Here is a 14103-nt window from a genome sequence, read left to right as displayed (position 1 = left end):
TTAATTCCATATGACCACAGATTTTATTCTCTGTCTGTGGATTTACTCAACTTTGCCACACATCTGCAGCACAGAGCATGCGCTTGGAAAGAGTCGGGGTTCTGTTGCGGGGCTCTGCGCCGGCCCGCACGGTCCGCATTAACGCTGCTCAGTCTTTATTGACGTTTGTGGGTGCTGATGTGACTTCCTGAGTCATTTCCAGTAATTGCCAGTATGATTTCCTTGCATTATGTACTTTGAAATTTGGAAGTTTGGTGCAGACATGTGACGTCTCCTTGATGAATTGACACTTTTCATCATGACAGAGTATCCACCTTTAGGTCTTACGCTCTTTATTTCAAGGCAACTTTTGTCTAGTAATATAGTCCCTGTAGCTTTCTTTTTTTCTTCTTTTATTCCAAAAGGGTCTTTATATTTGAGGTGTATATGCTACAGATGGCACATTGGGCCCTGGCTGTTTTAGTCTGTTCATCTTTGCCTTTTTTTTAAAAAAAGATTTTATGCATACAAGAACTGGGGTGTAAGCCAGAGGTGTGTGCGGGGTGTGTGTGTGGGAGGCTTCTCCAGAGACAGAGCGGGGAGCAGAACAGGCAGATCGGCAAAGTACACTGCTGAGGGGAGCAGCAGGCGGATCAGGAGAGGTCTGCTGCGCCCTGGGGGTCCCTCCCTGGCCGGGGATTGAATTCAAGTGGCAGTGGCTGGTGATCACATGATAGAGCTGAGACTTTAACCTCTGTGCCACCAGGGAGGCCCTGATAATCTTTGCTTTTTACTCGCATTGTTTAGCGCCCCAACACTAAAGCTGTTCAGCGTAGATGAGTTGAAGTTACTGTATCTTCTTGCTCATTGTTTTGCATTTTGTTCCATCTCGGTCCCTTTTTCCTTTCTTTTAAATTGTTTTCCTGTTTGTTTTGGATGAATTCAATATGTTTTTGATTCCGTTTGTCTCCATTTGACTGAGAAGCGTGTGCGTGCTGCACGAAGGTGGCGTTCTTGGCTTTAGAGTGAGTTTTAATTTTAGGAAAAACTGCCCAAGCTCTGCATTATGTGAGTATAATTCTGAGCCTTGAGCATTAAACTTTAGTGTTTAACTATATTTATTTATTTCTTTGTAGGCCTCGAAGTAGAGGAAAAACTACAGTGGAAGATGAGGACAGTATGGATGGGCTGGAGACAGCAGAAGCAGACACTGCTATGGAAACAGGTATCAGCACTTCAAAAAAACATGTTTGCCATTTGTATACTTAGCATTTGTCTATTTGCTGAGTTCTGAAATTTTTGTTGTCTGCTGAAATGATAAGTAGTGATAAAGTAAAATGCTAAGTTCTTCTCCCCAGCTCTAAGTTAGCAGAAATTATTTAAGATCTGTAGAGAAATAACTTTATTAAAGCTAAGTTAAAACTGGAGCGGTTAATTCCGGCGTTTGTTGAAGGCCGTTGTTCTGTCTGTGTGAGGAAACACGCTCCTGCTAAACCGAATAGCTCCTGGCTCGCCGGGCGTCCGCCGGGCATCTGGTTTGTGGTGTCGCTTGTGGCCAGGGGAGAGGGAAGCAGGCGCCGTTCCTGCGTGGTCGGGAGGTGGAGTGTCGCGGCTCTGGGCGGTGGCCGGGCCCTGCAGTTCTGCAGCAGCAGCCTGGCGGAGGCACCGGGCTCTCCTTGCCCTGCTGGACCTCTGCTGCCACCGCCGGCCGGCTCCTCCCGGCTGTCGCGGTGCGCCTCCTCCCCCAGCATGCTGTCCTGGGCTTGCTTCTTCACTCTCATAGCTCTCTGGGAGGAGCTCGAACCAGGGCCTCATCCATGGAGACGTTGTTCTGGCCTGAGGCCTCTTCTCTGTGGTCCTGACAGTCGGTGACGTCATGTGTCGTTCAGGCTGAAAATACAGGGCCTGTTGGGAAACGAGTTGGGTTACTGTCACGGTGTGGCCTCAGTTCAGCCACTCTTGACGTCTCCCATTGCGTCACTCCAGGGCTCGCCGGGCCCCCTCCGCGCGGACCCGCCCTGTCGCCACAGTGGCGAGGCTGGCCCCTTGCTCTCCATACACTCTGAAACCTGCTGTGGGCTGGAAGTCAAATCCAGAGGCCCAGCCTTGACCTCCCAGCTGCGCTGACTGACCTTGACTGGCTGGCTGGTCGCTGTCCTGTCCCCGTCGCCCTGGCTCCGGCTGCACCCACTCCTTGCTGCTCAGAAGTCCGCTGCCTGTATCCTTCTCACACACGCGTCTGCTGTCTTGTCTGCTTGAAACACGTTGTTCCTAGGCAGTTGGGTTGCTGGTGGCGTGCTGCGGCGAAGGGCCGCAGTGAGCGGCCGCAGTGCCTGAGCAGGCCGGCCAAGCGCCTCCTCTGGTTTGCCGAGGGGCTGCTCACCTCTCCCCCAGGGCCTTCGCCCTCGGTGTGCTTTAGCACAGCCGCCCTAGGGCTGGCTTCTTGTTGTCCCCGAGAGAGCAGATGGATCGTAGCTGTTTTTTCATTCTGGCTTTTATAAATAAAATGATGCGTTAGTTTCCTCTGTCTTTGGAAAGACCGTTGTCCAGCTTTTTTTGGTGAACACATAAGGAGAATAGTAACAAAAATGGTAAAGAACGCCTAACAGTTATTAAAACCGTCAGCCTGCAGGTAACACCCGGCAAAGAGGAGTCTTACAGCTTTGTAGTCAGTCTGGAAGCTCACTTGAGTCGACTGCACGGTGCTGGCAACTCGGCGAGTCTCGGGGTGCGGGCACCGGATGGCTCCTACCTGCCCCGCGCCTTGCTCTCGTGACGCTGGCACGCCAGCCTGCTTGTTCCGAGGGCCCTGGCCCTGGCCTGGTGGCCACTGGACGGGCAGCAGGGGGCTCCCGAGTCAGTCTGCTTGCTTGTTAGCTTCCTGTGGGGACAGCTGCCCCCTTTTGGAGGGGTGGCCGCTGTTAGTCTCTGCGCTTCCTTGATGAATAAGGTCAGCTTTAACGAGGTGCTAGTTCCTTGAGAAAAGAAATTCCATGTTTTTTTGAGAATCATTATGCAGTCAGGCCTTCACAAACTTAATTGTACTTGGCTGACTGAGATTAGCCAGGTACAGTGGCAACTTTTCCTTGGCGGGCTCCCCCTTTCTCCAGTGAAAGGCTGCGGCAGCCCCTTTGCCAGCCCTCTGTGTCTCATCATGTCTCAGGGCTCAGCACACATCAGCAAATGCCATGTTGATGCGTATTTGCCCTTCTGTAGGCCAAGTTTTGCTTTATCTGTGATGTTTTGTGGCCTGATTGGCAGTAGTATTGTTCAGGGCCGTCTTTAATTCTGCCTGCCTGAGATAGGAATATGAATTTCTGGCCCATTTAAAAGCTCACTTTTGTGACCATGTGGCTTTTCTCTAAGGACTCCCTGTTCTTTTTAAGGAAAAAGCAGATGAGACATAGGAATCGAGGCTGTTAGGATGTTTGATTTATTTAATTAGATTTTATAGTGTGCCTCATATAGGTTTGGTCCATATTTTGTTAGATTTATACTAGTGTTGGCATTTTTTGGAGGGGTGTTGATGTAGTGATATTTTCAAAATATTTCAAATTCCACTTGTTTCCTGCCGGTGTGTATGTCGTTAGCGTGTATCCTGCAGCCTGAGCTCTGGTGGGGTATTTGGGATTTCCTACGCCGCTGGCATCTGTGACAAAGGCAATTCTAGCTTCTCTTTTCCAGCCACTGTACCTGCATTCCCTTGCCGGCCCTAACCCCTTGCTAGACCCTCCCGTGTGGCGGCAAAAGGGGCTGGGAGGGGCGTCCTGCCTCGCTCCTGATGACCGGGACGCGTTTCCGCCCGGTGAAGTGTGTCGCTGCGTGGGGCCGCGGCACCACCGCCATCAAGTGGAGCCGGCTTCCCTTCACTCCTGAGGGTTTTTGTCACGATGGTTCTGAATTTGTCAGATGCCTTTTCTGTTCATGAGATCATGTGGTTTTTTTTTCCCTTTTAGCTTATTAGATGGGTGGTGACTATTAGCTATTGATAAGATGATCAGATAGAGTACAGTTGATAGATTTTCCCACTTTGGACCAACTTTGAATACCTGGGAGCAAGCCTATTTGGTCATGCTGTATAACCCTTCTCTGTACATTGCCGGATCCGGTTTGTTTTTTTAAAGATTTTATTTACTTATGCACACAGAACTGGGGTACAGGCCGGGGGTGTGGGGATTCCCCAGAGATCGAGTGGGGAGCAGAACAGGGGACCAGCGGGGAACAGGAGAGGTCTGCTGCGCCCTGGGGGTCACTCCCTGGCCAGGGATCGAACGGGCCCTGCGGTGGCTGAGGCAGCCTCACAGTGCGGCGCTTAATGCCAGCGGGGGCCCAGGATCCACTTGGCCGAGGGACGGTGGTCTGCAGTTTTGTTCTCTCCACGCGCTGTCTTTGTGTTGGCGTTAGGGAGTGGTGGTCTCATAGGGTAGGTAGGTGTTTCCTGCACTACTGTCTTCTGCTGGCTTCTCAGCAGATGTAATATCCTGTTTGTTCCTCTGTAGGTCAGTTTTTCCTTTATCTGGTTTTCTGTGGTCTGAGCGCCACCAGTTCTAGCTCAGTCTTTCTTCTGTTATATGTAGTCTACTAAGAAGCTCCTTGGAGGAATTCTTCATTCCTGTTCGTGTGTTTTTGGCCGTTGCATTTCTCTGCGGCTTGGGCTCTGGTAAGGACCTGCTGTAAATAAGCCTTGGGTGATGATCAGGGGCTGGCCCTCTAAGGGGCGCTGACCCGTGCCGTGAGTGCGCCCAGTCGCGATCTGGCCCTGGCTCTGCTCCCAGCTGCCTCTGTGCTCTGTCTCGCTCCCCTTGTAGGTGGGCGGGATGGCCAGGGTTTGCCTGTCTCCCTGCTCTTGGTCACGGAGGCTCTGCCGAAACTGCGGGAGGCTGGCGTCTGGCCTAACAGTTTATCACAAAGACAGTCCTTGGTCAGAGTGTGCTCGAAACATGGGGGATCTTTCTTAAATTAGTCAGCACGTAGAATATGGTAGTGCTTCAGCAGCTACGAGCCACAGATGTGTGGTGCCCCCCTGGAATTTGCCTCTCGGGTGATTTGTCAGTCGCAGGCCAGGCTTCCAGCCCAGCACTGGGTCCAGCTGGGGCACTGCGGTCACTTCCAGCATATCTGTGTCATGTACATGTGTGAGTTAAGGTACGGCCTTTTCTTTTCTCAGTTGATGAGCCAGTGATTGTGAGTGGCCATCTAAGGTGAAGGAGCAGTCTGTGTGGCAGCACAGCGTTGTCTCGGGTGTATCTGCAGCCCGCCACAGCCGCGGGGTTCAGTGCTGGCCTCGGAGACTGCTCGCGGCCACGCCACCATGCCCCTGTGCGCTCTTGCCGAGGGCTGTAGGACACCCGGTTCTGTTTCAAAACACGTTCCCACCTCGCCTCTCCCCAAGCACGGGTCGATTCCTCAGTTGATGCTCAGACTCCGGCAGATCCTTGGACTGTTCGTAGACTCTTCTGGTCGGTTGTTAGTGTGAAGTTGACGGGCTAGTGCTGCGGGGACTTTCAGCATTCGTGGCTCGTTGGCGTACACAGACCAGAGACTGTTCCGTCAGCAGGCTTGATGAAGCGCGGGCTGCGGGCCGAGCTCCGGCACAGTTCTGTCGTTGGCTCCCTGCTGGCCCAGTTATGGGACAGTGGTGCTGGTACGGTTTAGTGTGTGTAAAGCCCTGTGTGTGCCTTTGTTGCCGAGACTGGAAATTTAATGATGTCATGGTGGCAGAAAGTGTCACTCGGGCCTTTGCTGCCCGGGCTGACAATGGTGGCGCCCGCGCCGGGGAAAGCAGGCGCTGTCCTGGTCAGCTCGCAGAGCAGCGCGCTGGTGCTGGCCCGTCCTTGGGCGGGAGCGTTTGGCCTCACTCTGCTGGTCTTGCGCTGGCACTGTGTTCGCGTGGTGTTCCTTAAGATGGTTTCAGCGTCTTGCTTTACAGTTGCGTGTGCCTGTGGGAGTGGTCACGTGGCCGACTCTTACTGGTTGGACTCTCCTGGATACATGCTGGCCTTGTGGTTCCTGGCCTTCTTGAGGGCCACGTGATGAGTTGTGTTTGCTGGGTTTGGGCAGCAGTCACATCGGGTCATGCCTGCGTTAGGGCCGGACCCTCCTTCCACAGTCAGTGCTTGAGGTGGTCGCAGCGTGGACAGTTTGGGCCCTGGAGTGGGGAGCCGGTGGAGCAGAGACATGTCTGCACATGCATGCAGTCTGCGATGAGCCGGAAGACATCCCTGTAAACACGAATTTATGTGTGTTTATTGAGGTAAAGTAGGTCGACATCTTCATATCTGCTGGGGTGGGGTGGGGAGATAGGCCCAGACCGCTACAGGTATGTGCTGTCATACCTGTCTGCGGCCAGGGCCCCAGCTTTGTCCATGGCTGCTGGTCCCTGGTGCGCCCCCCGCAGCCCTCCCCCGCCTCCCCTCAGGTTCCCTAGGCTTCACAGTGAAACTTTATTTTATGTGCACCTAGATTAGTACTGCTTTTGATGTGTCTCATAGGCTCTGATAGACTGTCATTTTTGTTCATCTCCAGTCCAGCTATTTTCTGATTTTTATTTCCTTGATTTTCCAGTGGTAATTTAGAAGTTTGTTAAAATAAAAATTTAAGAAAGAAAATTTCAGTTCTGCATTGATGGATAGCATATCACCCCAAAACATAATTGTTTGAAACTAAAACATCGTGTGGGATTTTATGGGTCAGCAACTATAGGGCTTGACGCACAGCTCCGTGAGCCACCACTGGGGCCATCGTACTCTGTTCCCTGGGTCTCAGGCTGGTCTGGAGGGCCCAGGGTTTCCTGCTTGGCGGGTTGATGGGATGGGGACCTGGCTGGGACCCAAACACGCTTGGTATTGTCTCAGGGCCTCCGTGTGTGGGATGAGCCTGCAGTTAGGACTGGCGATGTGGAGGAGCCTTGGTGAGCCCCAGGGCTTTGGGGGATGGGCTGGTGCCCCCGGTGCTATTCCTGCTGCTTGGGGCACCCACCGGCCAGCTGGTGGTCAGCAGTAGGAGGAGACTCACCTCAAAGTATTGCCCTTTGCAACCAGCTTTAATCTGCGCAGCTTTACTTTGTTTCACACGTTTTGCTGGTTAATTTTTAGATAGAAATTAAATATTTTCAACTGGCTGTCATTTTTAATAAAACAGCTATTAAGTGCGACTCACCTTGAATTAAAAAAACATGTTCTATGTTTTCCTTTGCCCACATTACTGACTTTTTGGTACTTGGGGAAAGAAGCCGTTGGACAGCACATTTGACCAATTTTGCTCTTTTAAAAATAATAAGAGTTTTTATCTTATTGAATACGTTTTAAAAGTAAAAGAGCACACATCTGTGGGCAGTGTGCTTCACTGTACATACACATGTGCGCGGCTGGAGGGCCCTGGCAGCCGGTGGGGCTCCTCACATGGTCATGCTCTCCCCACATGGAGGCCTGTCTGGGCCTGCACGTCTCTGCCCCATGGGTCTCAGGTCTCTGGGCTTACTCGCCTGCGTAGGTGTCACTGTGTCCCCTGACAGATTCTCCCCATCACCTCACTCACTCATTCCCGGCAGCTGGTAACTGACTGTCCTCTTCTGTCCCTCAAGTTGACAGTTTTGGTTACATCTGTGACTTGGTTTGTCAGTCGCAGACTTTTCCAAGTTCCAAATGACCCTTGGCGCATAAATTCTTCCTCTAAAATGTGAGTGAAAACTTCTACTAGCTCTTTCTTTCCATGTCCTACTGGAGACAGGTGAGCTCACAGACTCCTGACAGGTGTCACTACCTCGCCTCTGGGCCGCTTCACTGCTCCTGTGCAGACTGTTGCTCAGCTGCTTGAGCCTTTCTCTAAGGCTGCCTCTTCTTTTTCTCTCTGGAGTATTCACTCCCCCTCACTCCTGTGGAGAGAGAATTTTTTGAAAGCGACGGTGTTGTGCTTGTAAGCCTAGACATGAGGTTTGATCGTGTTTTAATACCTCAAAACGAGTACGACCATTCTGGAAGCAAAGCTTCTCGCTAAAAGCCCTGGGAGGTACTTCTTTGTTGGGCTTATTTTGCTTGTTCCATCACCAAAACTCCTTTGCATTACACCGTTAAGGTCACATGTCCTCCTAGTCAGCCCCTGGCAGCCGCTGATTTGTTCTTCTGCGACTTCTGGAAAGCGCCATGTAAATGAAGTCGTACCGCTGGTCACACCAGCACCCGCCGCCTCCGTTCCGCCGAGCACCTGAGGTCGGCCGTGCTCCAGTGCCAGTCCAGCCTCCAGTGGCCGAGGGCATTATTTCAAGCATTCGCTTGTTGCGGGGCCTTTGGATCCTTTCCAGCTTTCAGCTCTTCAGAGCAGCTGTGGCCGGTCGAGCAGGCTTGTGTGGAAATGTCGCGTGAGCTTGGCAGCTTCTCTGTTTCTGACTGCCGTTGCTCTTCATTTTCTTTTGCTCTTCCACATCGATGTGAGAATCAACGTGTTATTTTCCAGACAGTTCTGCTGGGATCTAACCGGGGCTCTGCTCGGTCTGCTGCTCCCCTTGGGGCAGTCAGCGGCGTTCCTCTGTGGGCCCTTGTCGGCCCTCGCACCCTCTATGAGCCTGGCCCCTCGTCCTTCACTTGGTGCATCGGTGTCGAGTAATGCCACTAAAGCGATCGTGTCTGTGTTTTGTTAGTTGCTGGCCGAATACTTCATTGCTCGACAAGATACCGTGAGCGGCGTTTTCATCTTTCATCTTGTCCCGCACATCCAATCCAGAAACACAAGGACGCTGCAGGGTCTTTTTCTGTAGCAGTGGTGTGGTGTGACTTCCTCCCTCGGCCCTGGCACCAAGCAGCACTCTCGCTGCAGTGCTCCCGGTGCCGTGGGGCACCCAGGGGCCACCTCCGCGGCATCCAGGTGGGCTTGATCCAGGGCTCCCTGTGTACCTGCTCCTTAGGACACGTGGCAGTCACTGCGTGTGTAGGGTTTGGCTTGGGGTGTTTTCCCTCTATGTAGAAGATATATTTAAAAAAATTGCTTTCTAGTGGTACATTTGGAATATATAAAAATTTGACTTTTTGGCCAGACTCATTTGTATGATGTTATCTATAGGAAATTTTGTGGCTGTCCTTTCTAACTTACGGGCTGGATAATTTTCATTAATAACTAAACTGAAAAAAGTACTTCATAAAGGCTGGTGTGGCTTTCGCCTTACCACTATTTCAGGTGTTTTCCCTAGGTTAGAATTAGCTGTTTTTGTTACCCTTGTTTTGTAAATGGTTTTCAGCTGCTGCTTATGACTTGTTTGAGAGCTTTTCCTATTTCCCGGGATTTGTGTGAGTTTCCTGTTTGTTACCAAGGCTGACTTTGTTATATTGTGTTGGCCTGGTACACAGCTTACATTTTGAAATTTGAGTCTGAAGGCTCCGTTGCTTTTGGAACATGCTCGGCTGCTATATGTTTCAATAACACTTTCTACCATTCTTTCTGACTTCTCTCCAGTTGAAGGTCCTTAGATGGCTCCTGTCTGAGCTGCCACTGACCGTCTCTTCTGTGTTTATCACCCTCTGTCTCGCTGGCCTTTGTTCTGCACTGGCCTTCCAGGGTGCGAGCGTGCCCCGTCCAGTCTGTGGCTAAGCCCACCCGAGTCTCTGCCCCTCCGGGCCCAGGCACTGCCGTCTGCCCCGAGAGCCGGCTTAGCTGTGCCGTGTCCCGGACAGTGAGCTTGTGGAAGTCGATGACTCTTCCCTCCCTGATAGTTTTCCCTGTCACCGGAACCCCTCAGCTGAGCACGCCGCTCTCGCTTCTGTCTTGGGTGTGGGGTGGTGCTGGCCCCTCGGGGATGCCTGCTTTCCTTGAGCTCCTTGGGTGGATAGTGGACTTCTTGAATCAACCATGGATCTGTCTCAGGGCAGAAGCGCCTCTCAAGGCTGACACCCACTTCCTGCGGGAAGGGCCTGAAGGCCAGGCCCACCTTCCTCACTGCTCTTCCCTGATCATTGCTTCTGCCCATTTCTCAGGTTTTGGTTCTTTTAAGACTTGCACACTTCTGAAACGTTTCACTCCACTGTCTTACTTGTGCTCAATGAGAGAGCTGTTCTAAGACACCTGGTTTGTGATTAGTGGGAGCAGGTGCTCTGTCGTGCCTTTGCACCCCGATATGTGGTTAGTTTATGTAAATATTTCCTGGGCACTTAACGGGATGTATGGCCTTTTGTCCCCGTGGGTAAGTGTGAAATTTGATATCTATTTATTCTATTCTTCCAGCTCGCATCGTTTTATTAAAAACAAATGGAGCTCAGCTCCGTGAGTGAGGGAAGCTTATGGTCACGCACTGCCCCGTCCAGGGGTCAGCCAGGTTGTCGGCCTCAGTCAGTCTCGTTGTGCTACTGAAACCCACTGCTGAGGGGTCGGGGGAGACAGGAGAGGTCTGCTGCACGCTGGGGCCACTCCCTGACCGGGGATCCAGCTCAGGCCACAGTGGCTAGGTAGGTTCCCAGTGCTGCTAGGGTTGAACTTTCTTTGCTTTGTGACTTTGCTCCAGGCAGGCCTGCAGCCTGCCCCTCCGTCGGGGTTCCTGCCTCTCCCGCCCGCGCTTCCGCCCACTTGGTTCCCCTGGCACCTTCCTCGGACCAGTGCTCTCTCGAGGTGACTGTTGTGTCTTCGCGCAGCTCCTCTTGCTTTCGGTTCTGAAGCTGGTTTGCCCTCAGCATCTTCTCCCCTGCGGCGTTCACTCTGCAGGAACAGCTTAGGTTCCGGAGCCTCCTTGTGCCCAGGGCCCCTGGCCAGCATTCTCGGCCCAGCCGCTGTCCGTGCCCCGGGACCCCTCGGCCCTCACAGCCTGCTGCCTGGGAGCGCATCTCTGCTGGGTCAGGGCTTGCCTGGTGCTGCCCTCACAGGCCCCTTTCCTGGGTAGCGCAGTGGGTGCAGGCAGTGCCCGGGCCCAGAGTGTCCCCCACCCGCCCTGAGACTTGGGCCCCCAGGAGCCGACAGCAGCACTGAGTGCGTGCTAGTGTGGCTTGCTGCACGTCGGGGGACAGATCCCCTCGTCCTGGCCCAAGTGTGGTCTGTGCCTGGACAAACTGACCGGCTCGTGTCAGCCCCGGGGGCTGCGGCTGGGCCGGGCAGTGGGTCACGCGCCGGCTCTGAGCGTGGCCGGAAAGGTGTTGGTTTATTCTTTCTGTATTATTCGCTTTGACTTTTTAGACCTAAATAGAGCTAATGCTCACAAGATTGATAGCTTTATCACTTGGTGACAGTGTGTTGGAATTAATAGATTTTCCTTTCGTTTCTTTCATTAATAGCAAGACAGAGTAGCCATTAAAAAATTCTTTAGAAAGTCATTTAGAAAAACCAAAGGAACTACTTTTAATAAGTAAATAAAGCACCAGAGACATTTTATTAAAGCACGTTATTAAAATTGCTATTTTAGTTAACAACTGTGGGTTTTTTTTTTTTTGGCTCTAGCTAAGTATTGGACGCTGCCTTCTGTACCTACATTTTTAAGAAATCACATAAAAATGATCATGGTGATAAATATTTGTGAAAAGTTTATGGATCTGGGGGTAAAGGTGAAGTCAGTAAATGGGCTGTGAAAGTGTTGACTCCCAGAGAAATGGGTGTCCAGTGTCTGCCTCGCTTTCTAGTGTTTACATGTTCGTCTCCACCAGCCCTGGGGGAGCCGTGCCAGTGTGAGGTAGTTCAGTGACCCAAGTGTCGGTAGTGAGGTGCCGGGTGTCCCCTGGGGAGTGTGTTGCGGCCTGCGCTTAGCGTGCAGAGGACAGCTCGGGTTTAGTGGACACTGCTGGGCCCCGGAGACCCGACTGTGGGGCTTGGCTCCTGTCTGGAGTGAGAGGGGGTGATCATCTGCACCCCTAGGCTGTTTGATTCTATCCTCAGGTGTAGGGAGTGTCACAGGGACACTGTGGTGCCCTGAGGGACCAGGAGTCCGAGACGGCCACGGGCATTACTTAGCTGCCGACGAGTGCCATGCGGCCGCCTGGGCGCTGGGACACGAACGCCGGGGCAGACCCGCATGCCCAGTGTTCTGTGCACGCTGTAAGTCTTCTTGTGTAAATGGACAAAGAATTACCTGCTTGTTGTTTGTCACGTAGCATGTCAGTCCGTTAAGCGGGGGTTGAGCCTCACTGGGCTTTGTGAAGGCTCGGGCTGGGGGGCAGAGATAGTGCCTGCTCTTGAAGGGCACACTGCCCAGTGGGGGCATCGGACTCCTCTGCAGAGCCTTCTCTAAATAGTAGTTTAAGGCGAGTAAAGTAAAAATACACACGACGCAAAGATCAACAATTCCATTAAAGAGTATCAGAAAAGGCCAGGTGGCTCGCTCTGCACAGTGCGCTCTCTGCCTTGCACCTGCCTGTAAAATGCAGCAGCAGGCTGGATGTGGTTGTCCAGCTGAAACAGTTGCGCAGACGCGCTGTGCACCGAGCCTGGCGCCCTGGCCCGGGCGCGTGCTGGCAGCCGGGTTTGCTGCAAGGTCTGGATCGGACGGCCAGCATGGAGCCGGACTGCTCCCGCCAGCACCTCCACGCAGCGAGCAGCAGTAGTGATTTGTGGAAATCATTAAGGACAGGCTGCCGTGGGGGACCGTGGCACTGGGGTCATGATGTGTTTGTGGGACACATGCCCCTTTCAGAGAATGAGGAGGAAACTGATCTCGTCATTGCCCGCAATCCGAGTGCTTCATTCCCGTGGGCTTGACTTGAAGCAGACGTCCTTCGGAAATCGTACCGGTTGTGCTGGAAAAAATAAAAGAGGAAAACTCTACTGTTTTCAGTTTTTGTCTCCCGTGCGGCCAGCGATGCTTCAGTCACGGCCCGCTGGCACTGTCAGCATTTCTCTTCCACTCTGAGTTCTTCATCAGAGCCCGAGCCGGGCACGTGGGGCCTCCGTGCGTGGTGGCCGACAGAGCGGCCGGCTGCGCCGCGCCTGAGCCCTGCCGCTTCCTGCCAGGGTGGCCTTGCGCCGTGCGGGCTGGCGCCGAGCTGCGCGCTGCAGCTGGTCCTGCCAGGCCGGCCCGCACCGCTCGCGCCCCGCGCTGCCCTTCCGTCTCCCTTCGCTTTTGGTGACTGCTCATTCGTTTCACTGTCCGAATGTTTGTTTGTTTATTTTTTTACTTAGATCATCTGCGTCTTTGTGGTCGGTTTATATGACATTCAAGTGAAATCATAGTCTCTGGCTCCCCCGTCTGGTTTGTGCCATTGCGTGAAATAGCCCCTGGCGCGGCCGGCCTGTCGCCGAGGGCAGGGCTCTGCCTTGCTGGTAGCCGATGGCGCTCGTGGTGTCTGTGTAGCCTGCTGACCCACTGGTCATTGATTGGCGCTGAGTTTGTTTGCATTTCTTGGCTGTTGTAAGTAACGTGACCGTAAAATGGAGTGCACCTTTCTTTTGGATTCAGTGTGTTTGTATGTTTTGGATAAATAGCCAGAAGTGGGAGAACTTCGTGGAATTGTGGGTTTGAGTCTGTATGCTGGTCTGTGGCGGCTCTCCTTCCCGAGCCCGCCTGCAGCCTGCAGGCCCTGCGCACACCCCGGCCCCGCGGCGCTCCTGCCCTTCTGAAAACAGCCGCCTGCCAGGCGTGAGGCGCCGCCAGCCTGCTCTGATTTGGTTCCCTGACGGGCGGTGCCTTTCACTTGCCCGTTGGCCACCTGGGGCTCATTCTGGGAAAGTCTAATCAGATCTTCTGTTCACTTTCAAACAAGATCGTGTTTTCATTGTTGGGTTTTGTGCGTTCTTGACGTAGTTTCAGTGTTCACCCCTTGTTGGGTGTATACGTGCAGATGTCTTCTCCCGTCAGTAGTTTGGCCGCTTTCTCAGATGTTCAGCGCTTTCCTTTGCCGCGAGAAGCTCTGGGTTGAGGTAGTCCCGCTTGCTGCTTCTCCCCTTGCCGTTGGGGTCCAGGCTCAGACACCCCTGCAGGCTGACGTCAAGGAGTGCACTGCCAGTGTTCCTTCTTGAGTGTTTCCTGGCTTGCCGTCTAACATCCAGGCCTTCGGTCCATTAAAATCATTTTGTGTGTGGCCGAGAGTGTCATCTAGTTTCATTCTTTCACGTGTGGCTGTCCTGTGTCATCTTGGGATTGTTGTTTAACTGCTGTATGTCAGTTTATCATCTAAATGAGGATATATATACATGTGTGTATACATATATATGTATTTTGAGATT

At 52.8% G+C, this 14103-nt stretch overlaps 1 protein-coding gene across 1 annotated transcript in view; it reads left to right on the top strand.

Moving 5' to 3' along the window:
- The first annotated feature begins 1136 nt into the window (after positions 1–1136).
- Positions 1137–14103, top strand: part of KMT2C (lysine (K)-specific methyltransferase 2C) — a 118880-nt gene continuing 105913 nt past the window's right edge. The window contains exon 1 of the mRNA XM_012733869.1: positions 1137–1204. Within this exon, the coding sequence (XP_012589323.1) occupies positions 1159–1204 (46 nt within the window). The 5' untranslated portion in view covers positions 1137–1158. The remainder of the gene's footprint in view (positions 1205–14103) is intronic.

Source organism: Condylura cristata, unplaced genomic scaffold, assembly GCF_000260355.1.
Source record: "Condylura cristata isolate star-nosed mole 26May11 unplaced genomic scaffold, ConCri1.0 scaffold00042, whole genome shotgun sequence".
Taxonomy (NCBI): Eukaryota; Metazoa; Chordata; class Mammalia; order Eulipotyphla; family Talpidae; genus Condylura; species Condylura cristata.
This window is presented reverse-complemented; position numbering and strand designations above follow the sequence as displayed.